At 37.2% G+C, this 26,184-nt stretch overlaps 2 protein-coding genes across 2 annotated transcripts; both read left to right on the top strand.

Annotated features, from left to right (window-relative positions):
* The first annotated feature begins 4,815 nt into the window (after nt 1-4,815).
* Nucleotides 4,816-11,691, top strand: LOC137958328 (E3 ubiquitin protein ligase RIN2-like). Its single transcript, XM_068805294.1, has 10 exons — nt 4,816-4,925; nt 5,686-5,793; nt 7,064-7,160; nt 7,269-7,368; nt 7,812-7,969; nt 9,632-9,769; nt 9,869-9,936; nt 10,654-10,884; nt 10,980-11,337; nt 11,417-11,691. The coding sequence occupies exons 1-10, from the start codon at nt 4,816-4,818 to the stop codon at nt 11,471-11,473; spliced, it is 1,425 nt and encodes a 474-aa protein (XP_068661395.1). The 3' UTR covers nt 11,474-11,691.
* Nucleotides 11,692-21,575: 9,884 nt separating this feature from the next.
* On the top strand, nt 21,576-26,124 carry LOC137958329 (autophagy-related protein 8f; the record flags this gene model as incomplete). The annotated part of the gene is made up of 5 exons (XM_068805295.1): nt 21,576-21,811; nt 22,343-22,384; nt 22,485-22,540; nt 25,662-25,714; nt 26,006-26,124. Coding segments are annotated over exons 2-5 (265 nt in total), but the record flags the coding sequence as incomplete, so codon positions are not given.
* Between the last annotated feature and the right edge of the window lie 60 nt (nt 26,125-26,184).

Below are 26,184 nucleotides of genomic sequence, written 5' to 3'. Positions count from 1 at the left end.
GTTTTTACCAATTCTTTCGGTAATTACTCTTGAAACCATAATGGAAAATGATGATGAATTTCCTCAATTCAACCCGAAAATCAAGCTAAAGGTTAAAGAATGCCCAAAAGCTAAGTGGAGCTACCGACGAGCAATTGGGATAAGGACCATGGTGCAATACTTGCAGCGCCTAATCCTAAAAAAGAAAACTTTCGTCCATAAGACTACAGTTCCATTGACGATAGTATCAAAGAGTTATAAGGAAAGAAAAATTTTGTGCCTTAGCCAAATAAGCTTTTGAAGCCCATCATGTGTGCAGTCTCTGTACAAAGAAGGTTTTTGAAAATGATGTTCTCTAAACCGTCAAAGAAAAGACACGTCAGCAAACGACTGTGAGAAAAGACACATCACAGCTCGTGTCAGCATGACAAAAAGCAAAAAGATGATCCTACTTCAGCAAAGATGACACCACAACATGAAAAGACCAATTTAGCCTTACTTTTGGTTCTACTGCCCAATTATGCAAGGGTACTTTTGTAATTAAAAGAAAAGTCAAGAATGCCCTTACATTTTTCCTTACAACCATTCCTTTTAGGGATAAAATCGAAAAAATAAAAAAACTAAAATCTATAAATTGGACTCTCAGCATTCCAAAAGGATCATTGAAAAAATGAAGGAAGAAATCGGAGCGAAGAAGAAGGCGATTTCCGGCGACTGCACAGGTATGTGCCATTTAAGCCATTTTGGCTAAGTAAAAACAAGAAATCGACGAGTGACCGGTCGGTAACCTGGGGTGTACTGTAGTATGTATTTTCCAGTATCTATACTATAGAATTTGTATTATTTTTCAGTATATGAGCCGTATGTATGAACAATGTTGGAAAAGAAATCATGAATAGTATTTTTTGAACAATTATTTTTTTAGTCTATCAGTCCTGTTAAAAATGGTATAGTATAGAATATGCCAAACAACGAATCTGTTATCAACCGAATATATTTGGTTACGCTCCGAGGTAGATAATGAAACGGAGTTGTGCTCTATCTTGCTGAAGCAACTAAGGAGCTGCATTAGTTAACATGTACGTTTGTGGACCTTGAAAACTGTGAGGTTGTTATAGCAATTTATCCAACTTAGTGATAAGCCGACAAGATTAGTGTCAAAACCCGAACATATTAGGTAGCAATAGAAGACATGTTGGGCATATTTAGGATAAATTGTGTGTCGTTAAAAAATGGTATCAGAGCTAGAGCTTTAGAATACTTTTAGAACTTCCCAAAGTGCTTAAGTGTTTAGAAAGAAGTATTTATGCACCCCCCATGGTTACGGCCTGCTACTAGGTCAAATCCCATACATTTGGAACAAAATGTACCAAAAAACACAATTTGTGAGTCAAAAAGGACTTAATGGTCCTTCGAGTAATATTGTACTCAAAACAGGACAAACTCAGGTATTTTCAATTCTAGGCTATCCACATGGGTCACATAGTGAGGAAAATCCAATATTAAATAATATCGTCGATTTAGTTGGAGATATACATCATAGATTTTACTTGAAAAGCTATAGTGAGAAATATTCTCCAAAATATGTCGGTTTCTTATGCCAAGGATTAGAAATCGAAATAAAAACTATAATAGAAATTCTTCAAGAAGAATTAATAACTCATCTCGAAGAATTAAAAGAAAATTTTACCAAACTTATGGTAAACACTCTAAATGATCTACAAATATATGAAAAAAATTCAAGCTGTTATAATCAAAGAGGAGGGGGGGGGGGTTAGGCAACTCTAGTGTCAAGATGAACTTCAAATTTGGTGTTAGTGTGGATGAGTTCATGTGCACTGGAAAACAATTTCTAGTGTTAGTGTCCCAAAATGAGAAATATAACAAAAACAAGATAATGAGTATCTTGTAATAATATAATTAAATAAAACATAATACCTAAACGCCAAATTAGGTGAAACAAACATGATTACTACACTAATAAGTAATTTAATGTATAATTAAAATATATTAATATACTAATTAATTAAACTGGAAATTATATTATTTAATGATTGCAGTTTATTGTACATTAATACAGTAATTACGTGAGCCAATTAACTGTGCACATGATTAATTATAAAAAAAAAGTTATATATAATAGAAACGAATATAATAAATTAAGTAATTAATTTATTAATAACATAAGATATACTTTAATATAAAAAGGGATGATTAAACAAAAATAATTGATCAAATGCTTACTTTAACAACTATATATTTTTACATATTATTAATTAATAATATTTTTCCGTTAAATTTTAAACCATTGGTTTTATTAATTATAAAAATGGGTTAATTAAACCAAAATAATTGATCAAATGCTTGATTTAACAATATTTTAATTACCACTATTAAATCACTAATATAATACAGTAATTAAAAAATAAATATAATGAATAAATAAAAATATTATTGTAATTCAAAAGTGAGAAAGATTGAAGAAATGAACGGAATTTCCCTGGTTTAATGGTGATTCAGTCATAGTTTGTAATTTTTAGCTCTTTATTCATGCTAAATAAGCTTGCATAAAAATTTAAATTATTAAAAAATAAAAATAAAATAAAAATAATTAAAAATAGAGGAATAAAAGAAAGTTCAATGGGCTGCCTCCCATAAGCGCTTGTTTTAAAGTCAACAGCCAGACTTTTCAATCTTTGTCAATTAGGGTTTCCAAGAGGAACAAGTGCACAATTCCTCTCCACATGTTCTCCATAATAGTGCTTCAATCTCTGACCGTTAACTCTGAATATATTCCCTGTCTTGTCCTTCAAGTCTATTGCTCCAAAAGCGGAAACTTTGTCAATTGTATAAGGACCTGTCCATCTTGATTTTAACTTGCCCTGGAAGAGTTTGAGTCGTGAATTGAAAAGTAAAACCTGCTGTCCTGGAGCAAACTCACGGTGAAGAATCTGTTTGTCATGCCACTTCTTCATCCGTTCTTCGTAAATCTTTGCATTTTCATAAGCATTGTTTCGGAACTCATCCATCTCATTCAATTGAAGAAGTCGCTTTTCCCCTATTGCCTTCAAATCAAAATTAAACTTCTTTACAACCCAATAAGCTTTATGCTCCAACTCAATAGGGAGATGATTGTTATAGTCCTAAGGTTAAGTACCTATGTCTTCCGCTCCTAATAGGCCGGTCTTTTGGGTAGTATTGGCTCGGTGCTTAACATTTGGTATCAGAGCAGACTCCCACGTCGCGAGTTCGATTCCCAGGGCGTGCAGAGGCTGGATTAAAATAACTGGTAGGGTCGGCAGAAACCGGGTCGGGCCAGTGTCACTGCGTCCTGCGCAAAGGCTGGATTAAAATTACTGGTAGGGTCGGCAGAAACCGGGTCAGGCCAGTGTTGTTGCGCCGCCATGGTCGTCGGCTCGTGAAAGTGGGGTGTGATGTTATGGTCCTGGGGTTAAGTACCTATGTCTTCCGTTTCTAATAGGCCGGTCTTTTGGGTAGTATTGGCTAGGTGCATAACAATGACACGCTTTTCCAAACACTAATCGGTAAGGAGACATCCCGATTGGTAATTCTGCTGAGCTTATCAGGAATTGGGTGATATATGTCCTGAGTACCTTAACATTTCTTCATCCCTAGCCTGATCAGGGGCAGCATAGCGACCAGTCTGTACTATTTTTACTCGGGGAGCTTGCAGCAAACTGCCAACAGCATATTGGAAGGTTCTACATAATGGCAGTTCTAAGCATTGTAGCATGCTCCAGATGGGCATGGCATTATGCCCCATTATCCCTATTTAACATGTAGCACTGGAAGCACTGTTTATTTCTTTTTCTCTACTATAACTAGGGAATGACATATTGTCGGATCTCACCTAGCTGATATGGGGTGTAGATTGATACAGACTAATACAAGAAAACATATCAGTAGATATAGATCGAATTTCAGTGTGTCTAGTACATATTGGAAAACCAGTACACCTACCCTTGGTAACTACCTAAGATACATTGGCAAATAAGAATCTCAGCTATTGTAGAAAATCTCTTGGCACAACTATCTAGCGACACAATATTTTGGCACTGCTATCCTTTTCATCTTACTCTGGGTAGTTTTTCGACCTTTAAGCTTAGTTGATAGTCTAAGAACAATGAAATTCCTCTCCCTGGTAACCCCAGCTCTTGACATAAGTGTGGAGGATCATTGTTTGGTATTCTTGCATAGCTAGAACACATTTATTGACTGCTGAAGCTAAGTGATTTGAAGTTTGATTTGTTAAGTTGTGGAGCCTAATTAACGCCGTACACTGAGTTGGTCGCAGATCTCTTGTAAAGTATTTCATCTTCATAGTGGGTTTCTACAGTGGCAGAAGACAGGACGTAGTTTTCGTGAGGCAAGCCTGTATAAATCTTGTTGTTTGTTTTCGTGCTTGTTTTTCCCTTCTTCCACGTTTATTATTATTGCTCTCGTTAGTTTGGAATTAGGGCGTTTAATTCTTAACATGATTGGCATTCGAGTGAGTTATTCTTCTACAGTTCTTTTGATTTTGGAGCAGTCCTCAGGAAAATCATCACATCGGTCTTGAAATAATAGACAGTTGGTCAATGAACAGAGCTAAAGACATATTTTAGGAGAAAGTTTATTTTCTTCCAAATACTGCTAACAGCAGAGTGTTTGCTCCCTCATGATACTATCCCTTTCTATGACAAGGCCAGTTTTATGTCAAGGTATTTAGAAGGTTGCTTCTCATCTGTGGAGCTGTGTTTTTGGAAATGTTGGATAGCTTTCATACAACTGATAAAGAATTCAGTACAATACAATATAGGGAACCCAACACACTAAATGGGGAAGGAATTCCCAAATGCAAGAGATGGGCAAACCACACCCTCTTTAGCTAATGCATCAGCAATAGAATATTCAGACCTTAGTTATGCTGCAACAAAACATCAGAAGTTCTACAAGCATCCTTGATTTCTCCTTGAATGTATCTGAAATGTCAAGGAGGCCTCAACTTTTCTTTCATCAAACTTATGAGAATTGCTGAATCTTTTTCTATTATTAAAGGTGCTGAAAAATTCTCCAAGGAAATATGCAAACCTTGATTAAGTGCCCTTATTTCAGCTTCAGCTGAGTCTTTCCAGCCAATTGAACCAGAAAATGCAAATAGAACAGATAGTCATGGTCCCTAATTATCCCACCAAGTCATAGGAGCTACATCCAAATTCAATTTGAGGCTTCCAATGGGAGGTGGAATTCAGGAAACAGCGGTAGGCGGTTGATGCTTCACAAAGTGGAGACTAATTTCCAATGCTTTCTGATAATGGGAGAGGAATTTAGGAGCTTTATAAACATTGGCCCATGACAGACGCAGTGAGGAGGAGGTCCTGCTGAAACTTCAGTTATTACGTTCTCTCCACAATTGCCATTGGACAACAGCAACAAAAGCCTCCCAGAGAGCTAAACCTATATGTGGCAAGTTCTGAGCAAAGTTCTGGGCCATCAAATCAGTGGAGGATGGGAAGCAGCAGCTTATACAAACTTGTTGAGAATTGTACCCTTGATTTGAAAATCTAATTGCAATTCAACAACATATGGTGAACTTTTTGTTTTTCACCACAAAACCTACATAGAGAATTGATTACAGGGCAGCATCATCATGATCATTTGTGGAGATTTGATCAGCAATTCCTGAAGCGCTTTTGGCTACCTCAGGCCTACTGGATTTGGAGGGCTCATCCATGACGAGAATAGGAATCTTCTTTTTTCATTTGCTGGGCTGATTGGAGTATCTGACTCAATTACTGCTGAGCTTTCTGGGCTGTATAGTGGTTTAAAATTTTTCAAGCAACGGCTGGTGGGCCCTCTTTGCGTTGAAGGAGACTCAAAAGTCGTCTTCAATTGGTGCAAGAAGTCTTCTAAACCCCCTTGGCGGCACTGGAATTTGTTTGAGGATATCTGTAATTTAATTTCTCAATTGCAATTTAATTGGAAATACATTCCTAGATCCGCTAATCACCTTGCGGATATATAGGCTAAATTAGGCATTTCCCTCCAACATCTTGTTGTGGAGGAAGGTCCTTTTTAGCCAGGTATTGTACTCTTTCCCTTTTCTTCTAGCAATATATACACCTATTTACTAAAAAAAAAAAAAAAAATTGTTTGGTTTCTTGGTTATCGGTTGGCAAAATTTTACTGCTGATCGACTTGCTACGGGTGATGTTTTAGTCAATACCTTGTTGTAAACTTTCTGTTGGTGTCTAGCCAGCACCTCTGTGCTTGTCTTTTGCTTTTGGTTGAATTTCCCACTTTTCAAAAAAAAGAAAAAGAAAAAGTGAAGACTGCTGGACTTCAGGCCTGCAATTTGTCTTAGGACAAATAAAAAAACAAAAAAATGGTGCCTTCACTCATGAACTTTGAGGCCTCCCTTTCTATCAGTGCATGTCTATCCAATTGGTATTGTGATTTGCATAGTCCTTGGGAAAAGTGAAGCTTCAGGGCCTTGTCGCATCCCTTCAATTTTTGAGAATTGTTATGTTAATGGATCCTGTCGATGAATTCATTTGGAATTGAAATGCGTTGGGATGGTATCTGGTGGCCTTATATGCAGTACGCTTTTCATTCTCATTTCTATGGGATGCTTCTCATTCTTCCTTGAGTAAAGTCTAAATTCTTGATTTCTACGTGGATTGGGCCTTTGGCTGAATGGTGTTATGAGCAATCTCATACGAGGAATTGGGTTCAAAATCTCACCAGGGTAAAGGGGTTCAACATTAAAAAAAAAAAGAAAAAAACTCTGAAATTTAGATCTCCATTAATTGTCTCTGACATGGAAAAATTTGTCAATAGTGAATCAGGTTTCTTGTATTGCAAGCAAGAGTGTATATTAAACTTTTTGAATTCCATTTTGGTAATCTTGATTCTTTTCAAAAACCAATTACTTCTGTATATGTGACATTTTTAGAGAGTCAATTCTCTGTCATATCTTTATTGGATTTATTATTTTTTTTCTCATTTATCTTTTTATTTCTTCTTTTTCAGAAGGCCTGTGTTTTGGGATACATCTCTTATGTGCTGTATTGGTGATTTACAGGATAAGGCTGTGCCTTTTAATATACACTTCTCTGGGTTCTAGCATATTTTTGCTTTCATTGTTTGAGCCCCTGTGCCTTGGTTTTGAAACACTCCAGGTAATTCTGCCACCGGCATAATTTGTTTTCACTGGAAATTGGAAGGCGAAAATGATTTTTGAACTGTGGTTGACTGTTTTTTTGTGAAACTTGATATTTGCCTTGTAGGCAACTATGATTCATGGCTTTCAGTTAATTGACATGTGCCACCGTCTGTCAATTGATGGTAATGCTGACTACCACTGTCTGTTTGATAGATCAGCTGCAGGTAACCTTTTCAATTATAATTTCTTCTTGTAGATGATGTTTAGCTGTCCTTGTGAGGGCTGAATTTAATTATTGTCAAATACTATTATTGTAATTGTTTGTGTTTTAAAAGAGTGCATCGTCTATGTATTTCATGCTTCTTTTGTTATTTCTTTATATTTGCGCTTCTTTCTAACAACAATAGAATGGATCGTTCTGTTTTATAAATAAAATAAAAAAATAGAGTGGATCATTCTGCTTCAACACTTTCTTCTCTACCTGCCACTGAGCATGCCTATTGAAGGTTTAATCAGGCTCATTCATATGGTTACTATGGGATAGATAACAGGCACCTACATTTTTATTGTTTTCTGATGGTTCTCTAATTTTTTAAGATATAACTTTCCTCTGAGTCTTCTAGTATTAAATTGCATTTAAAACTGATTCTGAACTGTAAAAATGTAGGTACGTTATGTGAATGGAAAGGCATTCTTATGCGCAACTTGGGCTTTCTGCTAGACTTGTTGACTTTGTTAACTGGACTTGGTCATTACTTTTATATCTGGTGGCTTCATGGCATGGCTTTCCATCTTGTGGATGTAGTCCTCTTCCTGAACTTACGTGTAGGTGCTTCTACCACACCAATTCGTTATAGTTGTGGCATTCACATTTGGTCCCGGGCATAGTTGGAAAAAGTGTTTAGTGTTATTTTGAAATTTGAATAGTCTGATTCAATCAGAATGATCCTTTCAGTTGATTTGGAATATGAATCAGTATACCATATCAATGAGTGTGTTGGAATTGGCTTGAATATGGCTGACTTTGGAAATCTAATACAAGATTTCTTATTTTTTATTCCTTTTATTTTCTTTTGTACGTTAGTATACACGTGCTGGACCCCTGATCCCTGGTATGACTTTTGAGAATATCATGTCTAAGAATTTAAACCCTAAATTTCTGCTCTATAAATTCTTTTTTTTTTCTTTACAAGATTGAATGATGGTTGTAGACGAACTGTATCTGAATGTTCATTGCATTTGTATTCCTAGGTATGCCAATCATATGGCAGACTCATTGTGTGCCCAGGGTTTTCTCTGTGAGATCATGTTTCGAGCAATTCAACTCCATTGCAGTTTCTCCTTTTTTTTTTTTTGTGTGTGTATATTCCTTCATTGTTAGGGGCCCTTTGTATTTTCCCTTTTTTCTTAATCACATTCACATCATTTTCAAAGCAAACATCTTATAATATGTGTGCATCAAGCCTTTGGCTCGATGTCCACATGGGAGGGTTTTTAGTGTGAGGTTGTGGGTTCTAGTCTCAGTGCAGTGAGCTTGCGTAATCAACATTAAAAAAAAATACTACTACTATAGCTGTTAGCTTTCTATGTTAGCTAATTGAAATTCCAAACTCACCCAGCCAAGGTTGTTTCCCTGTGAGTTCAGACCTGAAAATGAGACTGCGTCAATGGTTATAGGGCATATCTCCTCTTAGCTTCACACCCAATCTGAATTTAGTTCCATGAAAAATATTTCCCTTCGGCATACATGGAATATCATTGCTCATATGACGGTTCCATCTCTTCCTCCCATTATGGTTAGCTGGAATAACCTCCTATTGGTTATTTAAAGCTGAACTTTGACGGTAGTTCTTTTGGTAATCCTGGTCAAGCAGGAATTGGAAGAGTTATTCAAGATACAATGGGTATTCGGCTTCTAACATTTTTAGGTCCACTGGGAGTTTTAGATTCTACCAATGCTGAAATGTCTGCTCTTCTTCAAGGTCTTGTGACTTTTCGGGATAACTGTAATACTCCACTCATTATTGAAGGAGATTCAAAGGTGGTTATTGACTGGTGTTCAAACGTTAAAGACCCTCCTTGGCGCGATTGGAGAATTTTTCATCAAATAAGGAAGATAACTACCTCTCTTGATTGTTTTTGGTCTCATGTACCTAGATCAGCAAATGGTATTGCTGAGTTTTTAGCTAAACAAGGTGTTTCTCTGCAATCTCTCGTTGTTAGAAAAGCTCTCTTTTAGTTTGTATCTTTATTTCATCTTTTAATGAAGCATCTTATTAAAAAAGAAAGGTTCTTTATAAAAAAAAAAAAAAAAAAAAAGAAATGTTGTTTCCCTGTGAAATTGGTTCGTTACAACCATTTTGTTAGCAAAATTTCCAAAGTCAATCTGATTGTGTTCAATTATTATACAATAGCTTCTTTTCTCTGCTACAACCTTTTTGTTCAATAAAAAAAATGGCATACTTTGATCCATTGGTCTATTAACAGGCACTGGTAAGCACTATAATAAAGCGGGTCAAAAGCTTCATCAAATTGAAGCAAGCATTAAGTAGCTTCAATAGGGTACTTCCTGATGCTACTGCAGACGAATTGCATGCTTACAATGATGATTGTTCTATTTGCAGGGTAAAGTTTATCTTATTGTTTGTTTGCATGATGTTTTAATATCTTTGAGACTAGGAGCTTGTGTTGTGTGAAGGTGATAATTGTCTAATTAACTTGCAGGAACCAATGGCCAGAGCTAAAAGACTGACTTGCAACCACCTTTTCCATCTTGCATGCTTGAGGTCTTGGTATGGCTCATATACTTGAGATGAGTTTGGGAGTTTTTGAATTTTTATATATTGCTGCATATACTATAAAAAAACCAACTAGTTTTCTCCCTTTCTGTATTCATAAAATTTTTCATGCATGTAGGCGGCCTGGGAGAATTTGAACCACTGGTTCATTATTTTTTGTTTGATTAATTCATGTCCTTTTGTAATTTTGCTTTGCTGAACTTTGTCTGATTTTTTAAATTTAGTTTTGTAGTCTACTGATTATGTAAAGATATACAGTTCTCTTCTTGAGGTATATTTTTCAAATTGTTCATAGTCTGAATTTATTTTGTTCTTGATCAGGGAATCTCTGGCCAACTCCTAGTTGTTGGGAGTTCTTTTCCTTTGTAATTTTGGGGTTTCCCCCTTTTCTCTGTATTTATAATCTCATTTATGCAAAACAAAAAAGTTGAGAGTGATGGTTTTAGGTGATAGTATTAAGGGAATCTATAAGTAATTTGAGTTAATAATAGAATACGAATTTATTTTTATTTTTATTTTTTGTTGAAAAGCTTACATGTGGTTAAGCTGATAGATCTGCTGTTTTTTCCTTGTTTTTTTTTTTTTATTCTTTCACATTTTTTATTTTCATTTTACTGATTACAAAGTGTTATCTATTCATTTAATGATGCATCCTCATTTATGTTCTTCAACAATATGCATTTTGTGATGCTATGATACATCACTGGCCAGGTTGGATCAAGGTCTGAGTGAAGTGCATGCATGCCCGACTTGTCGAAGGCCTCTCTTTGCAGGTGCGACTGGAAACTATGCAAGCAGTTGGGCTGCAGAAGTTTTGCGTGATGAGCAGCTTGCTTGGCAATTAAGTTCAGGATTGGACCAAAGTGTCCGACCTGGGCACTTATCGCCTATGGTGGCATTTTCTAACCAGCAGGAGAACACTGCTGACTCTAACCTGTGGAGGTTTAGCCTCTTTACCTTTTATCATGTCACTGTGTCCAAATTCCTGCATTTAATCATGCATATTTGGAGTGATTTTGTTTTCTTTGGCTTCACAGAGGCATGGGGTTGAATTCAGGTTGGGTGCCACCTTGGCCAGGACCAGGATTCGATGGTGCTGGCCCATCCACTGCAGTTAGCTCGGTTGGCCAGATGATGATGAGACACCTTGCATCTGTGGGTGATTCCTATGGTCATACTGCCATTGAAGGTAGTTCATGGAGTCTTTGGCCCATGGCCCACCCATCTGCAGCTTCTGGTTCATCTGCTCCTCCCATGCGCCCTACTGTCAGATACAATGGAAACACCAGTGGGTTGCGCTTTAGGAATACTAACGACGACATATCAAGTTTACTTGCAATGGCTGACACAGTGCGGGAAGTGTTGCCACACATCCCAGATGAATTAATTCTTCAGGTACTCGTACAATCTTGTTCTGTATTCAAGATCTGCTCGCATTGTTCAGTTCTTCACTATCCAATGTCCCTTGATGCAGGATTTGCAGCGAACCCACAATGTTGCAGTTACTGTGAATAATCTCCTTCAAATATGAAATAACGTCTATTCCTGCACTTATAGGTGTCCGATTGTATTGTATATTTAAGCGGATTAAGAGCTTAGTGAGGTTTACTCTCTATGAGGCTGCCAAATTGCTAAATAGTTGTGCTTTCCATTTTTTTATTTTTATTTTTTGACTGTGTAAGCACACTATAATCTGTAAAGTCATTTCCAATAAATTCAGGTCTCATGGTAAGAACGCTCTTTTTTCAAGCTTTATTGTTGTTGTACAGGTGAGTGGCTTGTCAAAGGTTTTTTATCCATTGATTTCATTTTAAAGCGACAGCTGACTAGCCTCTTCAGAAGTCTAAAGTCACTCCTGTCTGAAATGTTACCTTCTTGTGATGAATAATAAACCAATCTATCACAAAAACAACCAAATCAACCCAACAGAAAATGCCTGTGTGATCAAGTTACTTTTGATAGTAATTTGCAATTTTACGTTTGCTAGTGTAAACAAAAAGAGAAACGACAGGCTAGGCCCGAGTAGTAACTTATCATCAAATTAGGGAGGACCAGAAAATTGATCTAGCAATTTTTTTATTTTAGGGAGAAGCCTTGTAATGGTACTATAGTCATAAGGAGAACAATGGCAAGCTTCAAGGGGTTGAGTTTGTGCAGGCCTCTTATCCATGCTTTGGCCTTAAGGGATATGAAAGAGTTGCTTTGTCAAATAGGCTGCTGAAGGATATAGTGGCGGAGATTAGCTCTTTTAACCTAAAAATGATGGTGGAGGTTACTGGGCTGACCAGTGTTCAAGAGGAAAAATTCACCATTCATCAAAAAAGAAAAATGAAAATTTGGCCATTATTACTCCTAAAAAATAGTTAGTAAAAATAAAAGTTTGATCATTATTTCACTTTCACTAATTATTTTTGGAAATAATAATGATCGAATTTTTATTTTATTTTCTTTTCTAAGGGTTCCAAACAGACCTAAGTGTCTGTCCACACCAAAATGGATCTAAAACGAAGAAAGGCCACCACCATAACAGTACCATGTTCTTCCGAAATGAACGGCCTAAACCCTCTCACAAACTCATCCATAGAAATTGAAAGTAAGCGTACTCAGGGGTTATACTTTAATTGTGATAAAAAAATTTCCTCCATGGCATCAACCCTAGCATTTCCTATTGCTTCTCAATGACGAGCTTGACCAACCCATGAGTGGGAATGAGCAAGGCACTCGAGCTAAGTTATAGGAAGCATTTTGTACAGGTTCCTTATATGCAATGGCTGAAAATTTTAACCAACACACTATGAAGCTCAAGGGTGACATTAAGGAGCTTGATATCATGGTTTTTGCTGGACAGTGACAAAACCCATAATTTCCTCTACAGCAATTGAGCTAAACTGTTTGACTTGGTTCTAACCAAGGTGCGTTTGGTCTCATAAGATATAAACATGGAGAGGGAGAGGGGTTTGAATGGGTTTATGTGCACTATTTAATTTTTTTATCCCTTTTCTAATAAACCTTTATTTGCTCTTATGAGCTGGTGTGTTTGAAAATTGGTGTACATTGAGAGTTGTTGAAGAAGTACTAATAGCATATCTTGTAATTAAGTGGTTTAATGGAATATCTTCTAATTACTAAGTATTTTAAGTTCTCATGAACATATATTAGGGTTTTAACCCATCATTATAAATAAGATATAGAGCAAAGGGTAAGTTCTATTGACCTAGAGTGGCTTCTCAAGAGGGGGGTAAATTGAGAATTTACAATTAAAAATTGAGTACTTTTAAATAAAATTAAATGCAAGTAAGACAATCAACAAACACACAAAATAATAGGAAACAAAGAATTTTTATCATAGATGTTCTTCTATTACTATTCATAACCCAAGAACCCTTGCTTAGGAAAATTTTACTCATTCCTAGGTTCTCTTTTGAGATTTGTGTATGCTCAAATACACTAACATAAATCTCTCCTTGCAATTGATCAACTAGATTCTAGCTCTACCAAACTCTCCTATAGAGATTTCTTGGTTCTAGATTAGTCGTAAGAAGAAACAATGAAAATACCAAAAAAAAAAGGAAAACTTAGACCCTTGAAATTTGGAGAGACAACGTTCTCCTTGAAACTCCAAGTCTCCAACCTTGTTGACTGATCAAGCCATCGGTTAGTCAAATTCTCAACTTGTCAAAAATAGCTTGTTGATCGATCAATCCAATTAGGTTGATCAATCATGTTTTATGATGTTAACTATGCAGAGTTCTAGATAGTCTATCATTATACATGGTTGTTGTAACTTAGGATTCCATGATATATGATCAAAGTAGAAGAAGATTAAGGGGTGAGAAGAAGAAAAGTGACAAATTTGGAGGATGGAGAATGAGGGTTGTGTTCAATGCAAAAAACCCTCACCCTTAACCTTTATTTATAGATGTCAAGAGTACATAAATTATAAGTATATAGAGAAAGTGAACAAAAGATAAAGAACATAAGATATTTATAATAATACCACGTAAGCTTGTCCAAGACTTTCTACACTCCCCCTTATGCTGGAGGTGAAAAGACATCGTATAACCCTAGCTTGGTACATGCAGTGGAGATAATTTTGGACTTGAGTAACTTCATGAACATATCAGCAAGTTGTCCATGAGTTGATACATGTTTAAGGTTTATGATTCCAACTTGCAACTTTTCTCTCACAAAGTGATAGTCCACCTCGATATACTTTGTTCTCTCATGAAACACTGGGTTGGAGGAAATGTGGATTGATACTTGATTATCACAATGGCGTTCCATAGGGCCTTCTTTTGTGGAATCATCATTCAGTTAGAAGAGATTTAATCCAAATAAGCTTACCGCATGTGCCATGGCTCTGTATTCTGCTTCTGCGCTAGACATTGCAACCACATTTTTTTACTCCACCATGTAACAAGGTTGCTTCCAACTAGAGTGCAATATCCTGAAGTAGATTTCCTATCATTTGGTGATCCAACCCAATCCACATCGACAAAGCTTTCAATATTGAGATGATCATGACACTTATATAAAAGCCCTTGTCCTGGTTCCCTTTTTAAGAACCAGAGAATCCTCTCTAATGCCTGCTAATGAGACATCTGAGGTTTATGTATATATTGACTGACCATACTGACTACAAAGAAACTATCTTGTCTAGTCACGGTGAGATAAATAAGCTTGCCAACGAGCTTCTGCTACTTGCCAACATCAACTTCTTCACTTGAGCCAATACATAGTTTTGTATTGGTCTCCATGGGAGTGTCAGCAGGGCAACATCCTATCATTCATGTTTCTTCAAGAAAGTCAAGAACATATTTCCTCTGGGATAAAATACCATTCTTGGATTGAAGAACCTCAATATCGAGAAAATACTTAAGAAGTCCCAAGTCTTTCATCTTGAATTCATTGCATTTATTATTTTTTACTTGAACGATCTTATCGGAATCACTACCTGTCAGAATAATATCATCCACATATGCGGCAAGTAGTACAACTCCTTTCTTATTATGTTTGACAAATACAAATTGGTCCAGAGAGCACCTTGTGAACCCAAAATGAGTTATTGCTTGACAAAATTTGTCAAACCAGGCTCGTGGAGATTGTTTCAAACCAGATAATGATTTTGTATGGTGACACACCAACTACCCCTCAACCACATATCCAAGTGGTTGCTACATATAAATTTCTTCCTTAATCTCATCATTGAGGAAGGTAGTCTTTGCATCTAGCTGAAAAATAGGCCATCAAGAATTAGCAGCCAGAGATAATAAGAAACGCACCGAGTTGAGATTAGGGATGGGGGGAAAAGTTTTCTCACAATTAACAAATAACATTGGGTATAACGTTTATCCTTTAGCCTTTAGCTGCAAGTTGGGCTTTAAGTCGGGCCACTGTGCCATCCGAAGTTTGTTTGACAGTGAAGATCCATTTACAGCTTACTACCATATGGTATCTACAATTTCTTTGTCCATGGCTACTTTCCATCCTAGATTTTTAAGGGCCTCTTGATAAGATTGATGAATAGCAACAAAAGAAATGGAAGCAAGAAATTGATGGCAAGATGGGGATAATCGATGGGTAGATAAAAAATTAACAAAGGGATGAGAGGTAGAGGGTTGGGTGCAGGCCATAGGTTCTTTTTGAAGAGCAATGGGTCGGATATCAAATGAAGGACTAAAAATAGGTGGAGAAGGAGAGCTTACCTCAGAAGAATCTGGAGACTCCACAAGTATAGTGTCGGGCAATGTGTCAGGGGGTGTGGTAGGTACATTAATACGGCCATGAGTTGCTGAGTCATCAATGGGCACAATAGGTTTAGGAAACTCATTAGTTGTAGAAAAACCAAGTGGAGCACCGGTGAGTAGGTAATAGGCCTAGTCCTCAAAGAATGTGACATCACTAGAAACAAACAATTTTCTAAGAGGAGGATTATAACAGACATATACTTTTTGAGTACAAGAGTTCCCAAAAAAAAAATACATTTAATTTCCCTAGGATCCAATTTAGCAGTATTTTGAGAAGTATTATGGACAAAACATGTACACCCAAAAACTAGCACATGAAGAGAGAACAACTTATCACCAAGAAAAAGGTAAGACTATGATGTTTGGTTACCAAGTACAGAAGAAGGTAGCCTTTTAATAAGATAACAAGCTGTGAGGATAACATGGGGCCAGTAGAAATGAGGCACATGCATATGATAGAGTAAAGCACGGGCAACCTCAAGAAGGTGTCTATTTTTTCTTTTAGAAGCGGCATTTTTCGTAGTATGTAGATTCAAGAGGTTTGGTAAGTTATGCCTTTTTCCTGAAAAAAGATTGGAAGTCTGTAAACAGATATTCCTTGGCATTGTCGGAGCGAAGAATCGTTAAAGGAGTATTGAATTGAGTAGAAAACATGGTACAAAAGGACTTAAAATGAGGTAAGATTTCTTATTTTCTCTTTTATGAGGAACAACCATGTTGCTCGGGAGAAGTCATCCACAAAGGTAACAAAATAGTTAGACCAGGAAACATTGAAGATATTCATTGGGCCTCATACATGAATATGAACTAAAGAGAATAGGGTAAAGACTTTTGGTTTCACCGTGAAGAGAATAAGTACTTCATTGGTGTTTACTCACTTGACAATCTTCGCAGTTGAGACCTAAAATAGATTGTAATGTAGGAATAATTTGTTTGAGTTGTTAGGAATTAAACGCCCTAATTCAAAACTAACACGAGCAAGGAAGAAGAAACAAGCAAGCACGAAAATACAACAAGATTTATACAAGTTCTCAAGGTGAGACTACGTCCTGTCTTCCGTCGCTGTAGTAATCCACTATGAAGATGAAATAGTTTTTAAAGAGAAATCGCACACACTTACATGTGTTTTTCTCTAATCTCTCTCAGGTTGCAACTCAATGTCCTTCTCCGTGATGATGATAAAACCCTAATACTGGTGTCTTGTCTTTCAATCCGCGTATCGACTCAGTGTAAGGCATTGATTAGGCTCCACAACTTAACATGAGCCCCCCCCTTTCACGGTCTCCATCAATGACCTGCTTTGTATTCAGATCTTGAAGAACACAAGAAGTGGAAGAAGAAGTGATTGAATAATTAAATTTTTTTGTGAGTTAGACTAATAGATAAAAGATTTAATGAAAACTCAGGAACAAATAAGACATCTTTTAAATGAAGAATAGGTGTAACAAATAGGAACCCCACCCCCACGTACCTAGGTTTGGGATCCATCTGCTATAAAAACAAACTTGGCAGGTAAACAAGGAGATATAGAATTCAGGAGGGTACCATTACCTGTCAATTGCTCAGAAGCCTCAGAGTCAATGATCTAGGATGGAGAGGTAGCTGAGATCATACCTGTTATAAAGGTAGCAACAATAGGAGAAATCTTGTAGGAGGTGGCATGGTTGTTTGTACAAACCATTAGACACTTTATCTTCTATAGTAGTGCAAATTCTTTGACAGAGACAATCTTCATCATGGTGCAAACTGACACTAGTAATAATCAGAGGTAATAACCCAACACAGTGGGTGTGTTAAGCCTGGAGAAGATACTGACTCCAGCCGACCAAGGTACCGAGTGTGGTTGAATCAAGCAACCGAATCAAGCCAATTCAGGTATTAATGCAAGATTACGAGTAAAGTTAAGTCACTAGATCAATATTGTCGAGTCAATAGCCTGATTTAATTTGAGTATCACCGAGTCAAGATGGCCAAGTCAGAATGACTCATGAGTCCGAGTTGTCCTAGTTTGGGTCAATGTCAAAATGCAGTAATCAGCTCAACAACTCAGGATATATCATCAATGAGGTGGACGAGTTGGTTAAAGTCGCTAGATTAAGGTACTAGTCCAAATTTAACTTTGTATTATCAGCAGTAAATCTTAATTTAATAATTTGAGTTAGGCTTGATCAACGAGTTGACGATACCAAGTGAGCTGAAGATAAGTTTCTAAAGAGCATTTAGCCATATCAGATCGAGAGTAGTAAGAATCAGGAATACCGAAAAAGGATCAATCAACCAGCAACTCGGGAGTAGTAAGGATCATGAATTCCGAAAAAGAATCAACCAGCCAAAAAATTGGGAGTAGTAAAGATCACGAATACTAAAAAAAGATCAAACAATCACCGGTCATCCAAATAATCACCAAGAAATCAGCAGCGACGACAACTTCTGGAATGATATTCTAGGCAGAACAGATCTTTCTGAGCTGATTTCAGCTTCAAATGGAAACCAAGAGTGATACCAACAATGAAACGAAGGCAATTTTCCAAGATGAAATGATCTTTCAATAGATACGTTTTGCTGGATATTATACGGATGATACCACAATCCTGCCACGTTCTGCCAACCAAAGAAATGGTAACAGTAATACCAACAATAGAAGCCACACTAGAGTTTAACGAAAACTTCTGTTGTTAATTTTTGAAGGCTGGGGATAGAAATGCAATAGTAGTGATGACAGATAGTTCCAGTGATGACAAAATGCCAGCAAGTGTGGCAAGAGGCATAACTTTACATTTTTCATGAGTGTACGAGCAAGTAGATAAAAAATATACCGATGTTGAGAAGAAGTAAGCCTAGAGAATGAGGAACAATTCAATGCCGAGAAAGTAAGTGAAGGAACCAAGATCCTTGAGTGAAAAACGTTGAGCTAGAAGGTGGATGAACATTGCATTAGCTTGATTAGTCTCCTAAAATAATGTTGTCATCCACATAGACCATAATATACGTCATAACAATACTTGCGTGAGAGATAAATATAGAGGAGTCTGCATGAGAATTGATGAAGCCAGAGGTGATAAGAAATAGATGCAACTCATGATACCAAACATGTGGGGCTTGCATGAGATCGTAGATAGCCTTGCAAAGTTTGTAGACATGGTGAGGATGATTACGATCAATGAAGCCCAGTGGTTGTGCCATAAAAATATCTTCAGACAGGGTACCGTGGATAAATTTATTATTGACATCAAGTTGTTGAAGCAACCAACCACGACTTACAGCAAAACTAAGAATAATATGAATAGTAGTAAGCTTGATAATGGGATTAAAGGTTTCATGATAATCAACCCCGGGGCGCTGGTGAGACCCTTTAGCAACTAAGCGAGGTATGTATCTACCAATATAGCCATCAAATAGATGTTTAGTACGAATCAATTTTTTGGATGAGCTTGTAAATGTTGTTATTGAATCTGGTGACAATAACATAGGGAGGGGAAGCATCATGTATGAATGGTGGGTGTGTCGGCCGATGAGGGAGGTGTTTGAATGGGGTTAAGTGCTAGGTCTCGAATGGACCTTGCAGAGGGCGCAAGGATTGAAGTTATAGTTGATGTGTCGGTAACCGGAAGTAAGGACACAGAGGAACACCAGTGGAAGAGTGTGTCAGACAAAGGACGGTCGAGGTGAGACTGAAGTTTAGTGAAGGGAAAGATAAAATCAACGAATTTAATATGACGTGACAGATAAAGATGAGAAATAGTGGGTTCAAGACATTAATAGCTACTTTGAGTGGTAGAGTACCAAGAAAAACACAAGCAGATGAACATGGAGCGTAGCTAGGAGGAGTGCCAAAAAGTTTGGCATATGATGAAAAAAATTAAGCATGGGAATTGATAGACGGTTGACGAGATATCCACCCCCCCATTATATAAATAGAATGTTTTAATCAATTTACCAAAGAAGTTTTCAACAAGAGATTTAAATTGGACAAATTTATCAAACATTGATATACTTTGTAAAGTGATAAACAAAAATAACATAATATTTAAAATCATCAATAGAATAAATAGGAGATGTCTAAACATCCGAGAAAATGATGTCAAGAGGGGAAGAAGAGACAAGAGAGGAGTGGGAGAATGGTAATTTGTGACTCTTATTGCATTGACAAGAATTGCAATATGCGATAAATCTAACTGCAAAGTAGAAACAATGTGCCTTAGAATTGGAGAAGATAGATGACATAAGCGATGATACCATGCAGATAAAGTGGTCTTGACATTGGAAAAGGCTACTAACGGTGAAGACTGGGTTGATGATGATGACCACTCGTACGCACCATTCTTTGTTTGACCCTACAAAAGTGTTGCCCCCCCCCAATCACAATGTCATTAGTGTCGTCATAAGGAGTGTGAACAGAGAGATTACTCAAGTTGGATGTAATGTGATGCGAAGCGCCACTATCCACGAATCAAGAAGAATCAACAGAAGAGGTGGTGGTTGCAAGATGTGATCGTGGTTGCCATTGTGTTGAAAGGTGTGGTTGCCATTTAGGAGTTGAGCAAAAAGCTGGCGGTGGTGACAATTGTGGATACATCTAACAAAAGATAGGACATTGTAGAACAATGTGTCTTTGTGCATGCTATTTGCCATTTGCCATGAGCACAAACTCAAATGACAAGGAAAGAATAAATTCATGTTGACAAGTTCAACGATCGTTAAGAGAAATATGTTGGACCTCATAAATCGAGTTGGAACTTGCCGAGTTGTCGAAGTAGAGGGGAGGGCAGTGTGACTCTTTTTTTTCCGCACGTGGGACTCATACGGACGACATGTGCGTCGTGCATCGTCTTCAACCTCACTCGCGTTGTCTGGTTTCATCCGTTGGCATAGTCGTGAGTGGTGTGGGTGCGAGGCGTTGGAAGGTTTCGCCAATGGCTCAACGGCTTTCAGAGGCTCCGTCAAAGTTTAGCGGGTACAAGAAAAAAATTGAGAGTTGCAGAGGGGGGATGCAGAGAGAGCAGTAGCGGGACAACAGAAGCTCGTTCCGATGGCTAAGCGTCTTTCATCGGCGGTGCTTGAAGGCTCAGTCAGAGCTCAATAGAGGCGTGGACGAGAGTGTGGCGTAGAGAGGAATTTGTAGAGAGAGAGTTACGGGGGCGAGGCAGAGGACGAGAAGAAATTTTTTTTTGTATGGCATAAGCAATTGCTCTAAATCATCTCGTTCCCGCTCTGATACCATATTGAATAATCAGAAGGAAGAAGAAAATATTTTTCACCGTATATATTGATGGAGATGAGCTCAATTTATAGCTTATAAAGATATTAACTGAAAAGAAGATAACATTACAAGATAAGCATTACAATGAGGATAAGAGTTATCTATAGATACTATCCTTTATCTCTTTCAGAGAAGGGAAGACAAGGAGACTTTCAAACTACAACTTCCAAATTTCTAGAACCTTGAGGACAACGTTCTCTTAAGGGCAGGTATAACACGATTATAATATTACATTATTCTTTGCATTTCTATTGACACTTACAGGCTTGTATGGGGGGTTAAGTAAAGGGGTAAATCATTCAGCATTTGGGCAATTCAGTATAAGAGATGAGGAGCCAACATCAGAACTTGGGAGACCAGATCCTTTTTTTACGCCACTTTTTATCTCACAAATCGCACACCATCTTTCTATTCTTCTTTCACGGCGGCAGTCATTAGCAACTTTGTCGGACTTCCGAGTGGAGTCCCGGTGGTAGGTCCGGGTTACCGGCTACAGTTCTTGTAGAGGAATCCCAGTGAAATTATTAGCCTGTCCTATTATAATAAATAGAGACATGTAGTTAGAAGAGGATGAATATTTAAACTCTGTTTTTGTCTCCCCAACGGCTGACGTTGAGGTTCCTTGCGTGGCCCCTGTGATTTATCTCCTGCGACTCAACTCCGTCTTCCAATTTAATAAAAAATTTAGATTAGAGTTTAATAAGTAGACGGAGACGTGTTTAAATAGATTAGAGGACTTGTATATAAATTCCTGTTCTACGCTTTCCAACTAGGAAAAGGCTCCTTTTTGTTATCCTCACGATCAAACCCAGGCTCTGCATTACCGCCCTTGCAGTGAGCGATTTTCATCCGTCCCAAAAAGGTTAAGGGATTTCCTGCTCTCCTGTCGTTTTCTTCTCGATTTTTGCCTAGTGATTTGTTATTGTTGTTTTGTGTCTGAGATTCAGTTGGACTGAGTTCTGAATTTGGTTTGCCTGGGTTTGATGATTTTGGATGCTGAAAACTATTGTGATCGTTGTTCGGATGGTTGGAGTCTCGTTGTGGTATTTTAGGGCTTGTCGATTTCGGAGTTTTTGAGATTGTATGTTTTTTTTCTTCTTCTTCTAAACTTTAGTGTTTGAATTGCATGGATTGCCTATCCTGAACTCTTGATTGTTTACTTTTATTATCTGAAGTTATTTATTTTCTATAGGAAAGGATGAAAATTTCTATGAGTTTTAATGTGTTATTGCTTGTAGTGTAAGGTTAGTGTTGTTCTTTTTTAGAGTATTATCAGATTTTAATTTTGTGCGTTGGTTAAATAAATTTGTTATTGGGGCCGTATCTTGGTTGCCATCGGAATTGAATGTTTGCTTTATGCTCCGATTGGTTTATATCTTTTCATGCTTTGCAGGAGTGATGGCAAAGAGCTACTTCAAGGAGGAACATGACCTAGGTATTTTTCTTGGCTGATTGTCCTTGTTTGATATTTTGTTTGAGTTCTCTAATAATTGTCAACTGATATTTGTTCTTGTATGGTTTTTGCTTCCTTGTAGAGAAAAGGCGTGCTGAAGCAGCAAGAATCAGGGAGAAATATCCTGATAGGGTTCCGGTAAAAATAAGCCTTCAACTCTTTTGCGTATTTTATCCTTTATAGTTGCTTGTATGTTCTATAAGTAGTCACTCTTGCCTAAAGTTGTATTCAGTGTTTGTCTTGAAACAATGTTTTCCTATTTCCCTTTCTTTTTCTGATTTTGGCAAGTCCCTCATTCTTAATATGTCTAAGCATTACATTTCTTTCTTGCTCTCAATTCAAAATCTGGTCATCTCTAGTTTGTTATTCAATCACAATGTCATTGTACTTAATAAAGAATTGAGGTCATGTTTAATCCTTAAAAAATTAACTTGTGGAAAGTAAAAAAGAATGTGAGAAGGTCAAAGAGATGATCAGTAACTTTCTCATGAGAGTTTATGTGGTGCTTCTTTGCTCTTCTTGTGACTGATGAGAAGTAAAAAAGCACTTTTTAGGATCTGGTTGTAGACTTGCTACTGTGATTATTGCACAACCGCTGTGGTGCCTTTGGGAACAATAGTCTCTTAGATACCTATTTACATGGGTTTGTTAAGACTGAGGTTCTGACTACTTTTGGGTGGCAATATTGCACATTTATCATAATCTGAGTTTGCCCCATGCTTTGCCTTTTTGAAGGGCTATTCTCCATGGGAAAAAAATTCATAGTTGCTGCTTCTCCAATTGGAAAATTTCAATGAGAAATTTTTCTTGTATCACTTGATCTCCTGCTGCTCATGCCTGGAGTGGGGACAGATGGATGACAAATCAGCGTTGTCTGTGCCTAGAAGATGTACTTATAATGAACACCTACGCTCCTCTTATTCTACGCTCCTCTTATTGGTTTAATAGTTGATAAATAATAGTCCACAAGGACTATTAAAAAGGAAGAGAAGTTCACAAAGGGTTTGTGATTAGATTCAGGCTCAAGCTTCTGTTAGTCTGATTTGGTGGCAACTTCTGGTAGATGTCTGTTGAGTTAGCTGGTCAGTTCATGCCACTATTAAAAAGAATGACTCATCTCAGTGGAAGGCTTTTCATTCATTTCTGAAGACGTGTACAATTAGTTAGTCCCCTCTAGTATTCTATCAAAAAGGCTCATATATATACTCTTACATTTAGTTAGTCCCCTCTAGTATTCCATCAAAAAGGCTCATATTTACCCCTCCTTTGGCTTTTTTAACTGTGAAGTACAAGCTTAACTTCTTACCTAGATAACTATTTAGCATGTAATATCAGGGGTGCTATTGACCTTTATTCTAATGAATAAGAAGGAAAATGCAAACCATATTTTTATATTATTAAGTAAAATGTTTGACTTAGTGAGTTGTTTACTGGTTGCTTTTTCTCTCACTTCTGCTTTTTTATATTTCCTATGTCTCTTCTCCAGTTTCACTTTTTGATGTGGCGTTCTCTTAATTAGTTGTTGACACATTTTGTTACTATAAAACAGATACACGCTTAACAAACAATCTCCCCCATTAGATTAATCATTGCTGTAATAAAAGTTTGTTTCCATGAGAGTAAGACACGTTGGATCGTGTTAGTTATTTCCCCAAGTGAAGTATTGTCTTTGTTAAAAATAGATGTCAATGGAACATTCAAGAAAAGAAAAGATGTCGATGGTGTGTTTCATATGCTCTTTTTTAGTTTTTTGATGGTCTTGATTTGAACATTTTCTTTTTTATGGTGGCCATGTCTTTTTGGACTAATTGCAGCTGGTTGGGGGGAATAGCTTTTAATTGATTATCAAAAGCTGCAAAAGTTGATCCGGAATGCTTGACCATTTTGTACTATTTTCCTATTTCTATAGTCTCTGGCTGATTAGGATCAACTAAGTGCAGGGCGTGAAGTTTTTGAAGCACATAAAAGTCTCAGAGAAGTTGGATATTTCTCTTAATGGAAGCATATTCTAGCTTCTGACGCAATGTATTCTTCTTAGTGGGAACCTATAGAATTCTTTAACTAACTCTCTTTAAGGCTCCAAATGATCTGGAGTTAATTGTGTGTACTGCTGTGATGAAAGGTAAACCCACAAGGTGTTGTTCCACTCCTTGAAGGGTCACAAGATCCTTCGTGTGGGTCTTGTTTGGGGTCATTCTTTGTTCTGTTAATTGACCTTTCGTGTGGGTCTTGTTTGGGGTCATTCTTTGTTCTGTTAGTTTGTTTATGTTCCAGATGTTCTTGTCCTCTCACAATGTAGTTGTTATTGTCTCCTGAATTCTAAGTAGCATAGTGGTTTTATTATTGAAAAATCATGCAAGACGCAAGTAGCTGGAAATTGGATATCTCCTTATGAGGCTCAATCGGGAGAAAATATTTCTTTCATGGTTTTGGTTTAAAAGGTAATTTTTGGCTGTCTTGAAATGAAACTTACAACAATTCTGACTTTTTTTTCTTTCTTTTAAATCTTCATGCGGTTTTCATACTTTATCTTCTAGTGTGATGATTTTAGGCCTTCATGCTCTCTTCTTTGTGACTTTTTTTTTTTATGTGGACTGTGTCTTCTCTTTTTAATGGAACATTATATGGATTGATCATGTTCATCGATTTCTTGTACTTGTATTTTTTGCTTCTGATTCTAAGTTTTTCTTTAAATGTATTTCTGCTTCATGAACTTCTGAATTTTGTCAGTCCTTTTTTTTTCCTGTCATCTTTATTGACGTGTAATAAGTTGCCCAAGATGTGGTTTCTTCACTTGAATCCCTTTTCCTTTCCATGTACATGTCAACTTCATAGTGGAAAGGATTGCATGGTATTCATTTGGGCAAAAATAATCTTCTCTTGTCCTCTTCAGCCCTGCTTAGTTTGTGAGCAGCCTGCCCATCGAATGCAGTGGTTGCTTGCAGTGTCTGTAATCCATGTCAAAGAATGTTCTTGTGATATTGCTTCGCATTATACCCTGCCCTGCTTATATTTAAAAAAAAACTGTCTTGGGGAAAGGTCAGAAGAAATGCAATGTCAAGTCTGTTATGAACTTTGAAAGCACTGCTCTTTGAGTTTGTTCCTGTATTCAACAAGTTTGCCTTGGTTGGAAGGATACATTCAAGGATCATGGATAGTCGCTATATTAGCTGAATGCATATTGTTGTCAAATGTTGTCTTCTGGGCACATTCCTATACTAACGTGCATGGTGATTTATCTGATATTTTTGCTGTACAGGTGATCGTGGAGAAGGCTGAGAAAAGCGACATTCCTAACATTGATAAGAAAAAGTGAGTACACCTGTTCTGTGTGAGCACATCGATGACACCGGACCAAGAAAGTTGTGTCAGCGTGTCATAATGTATAGAGAGAAAAGTTGGTAACTGGCAACAGGGAAGAAGAGGATAAGGACCAAAAAAGAAAAGCAGAGAGAATGACATCCTCTCAGCTAAGTAACAAATTTAGGCCAAGCGGAGTCTGTAAATTTGTCTTCTTTTCCAGAGTGCTTTCTGTTTTTCACTGAACAAGGATGTATCTGGTAACCTTGCCTCTCTGTTATCTGTAATGCCCAAAAATTGCAGGTATCTAGTCCCTGCGGACTTGACTGTGGGCCAATTCGTCTACGTCATTCGCAAAAGGATTAAACTTAGTGCTGAAAAAGCCATCTTCATCTTTGTGGACAACGTTCTCCCTCCCACAGGTTTCTCCCATTCTCATGAAATTCTTTTGTCAGCCACTTCACACTTTATCCACTCTCAAA

Source organism: Aristolochia californica, unplaced genomic scaffold (genome assembly GCF_029961685.1).
Source record: "Aristolochia californica isolate CCGP_79_NKW_82.1479 unplaced genomic scaffold, dmAriCali1.0.hap1 SCAF_299, whole genome shotgun sequence".
NCBI classification, from domain to species: Eukaryota; Viridiplantae; Streptophyta; class Magnoliopsida; order Piperales; family Aristolochiaceae; genus Aristolochia; species Aristolochia californica.
Note: the sequence above shows the minus strand (reverse complement) of the source record. Positions and strands in the feature narration are given on the sequence as shown.

What these genes read in the sequence shown, in the direction of transcription:
- LOC137958328 (XM_068805294.1), top strand. Translation starts at nt 4,816, where the DNA reads ATGGGGAAGGAATTCCCAAATGCAAGAGATGGGCAAACCACACCCTCT. An exon ending in CTTGCATGCTTGAGGTCTTG is followed by an intron (nt 9,937 to 10,653) that starts GTATGGCTCATA and finishes ATCACTGGCCAG; the next exon opens with GTTGGATCAAGGTCTGAGTG. An exon ending in GCTGACTCTAACCTGTGGAG is followed by an intron (nt 10,885 to 10,979) that starts GTTTAGCCTCTT and finishes TTGGCTTCACAG; the next exon opens with AGGCATGGGGTTGAATTCAG.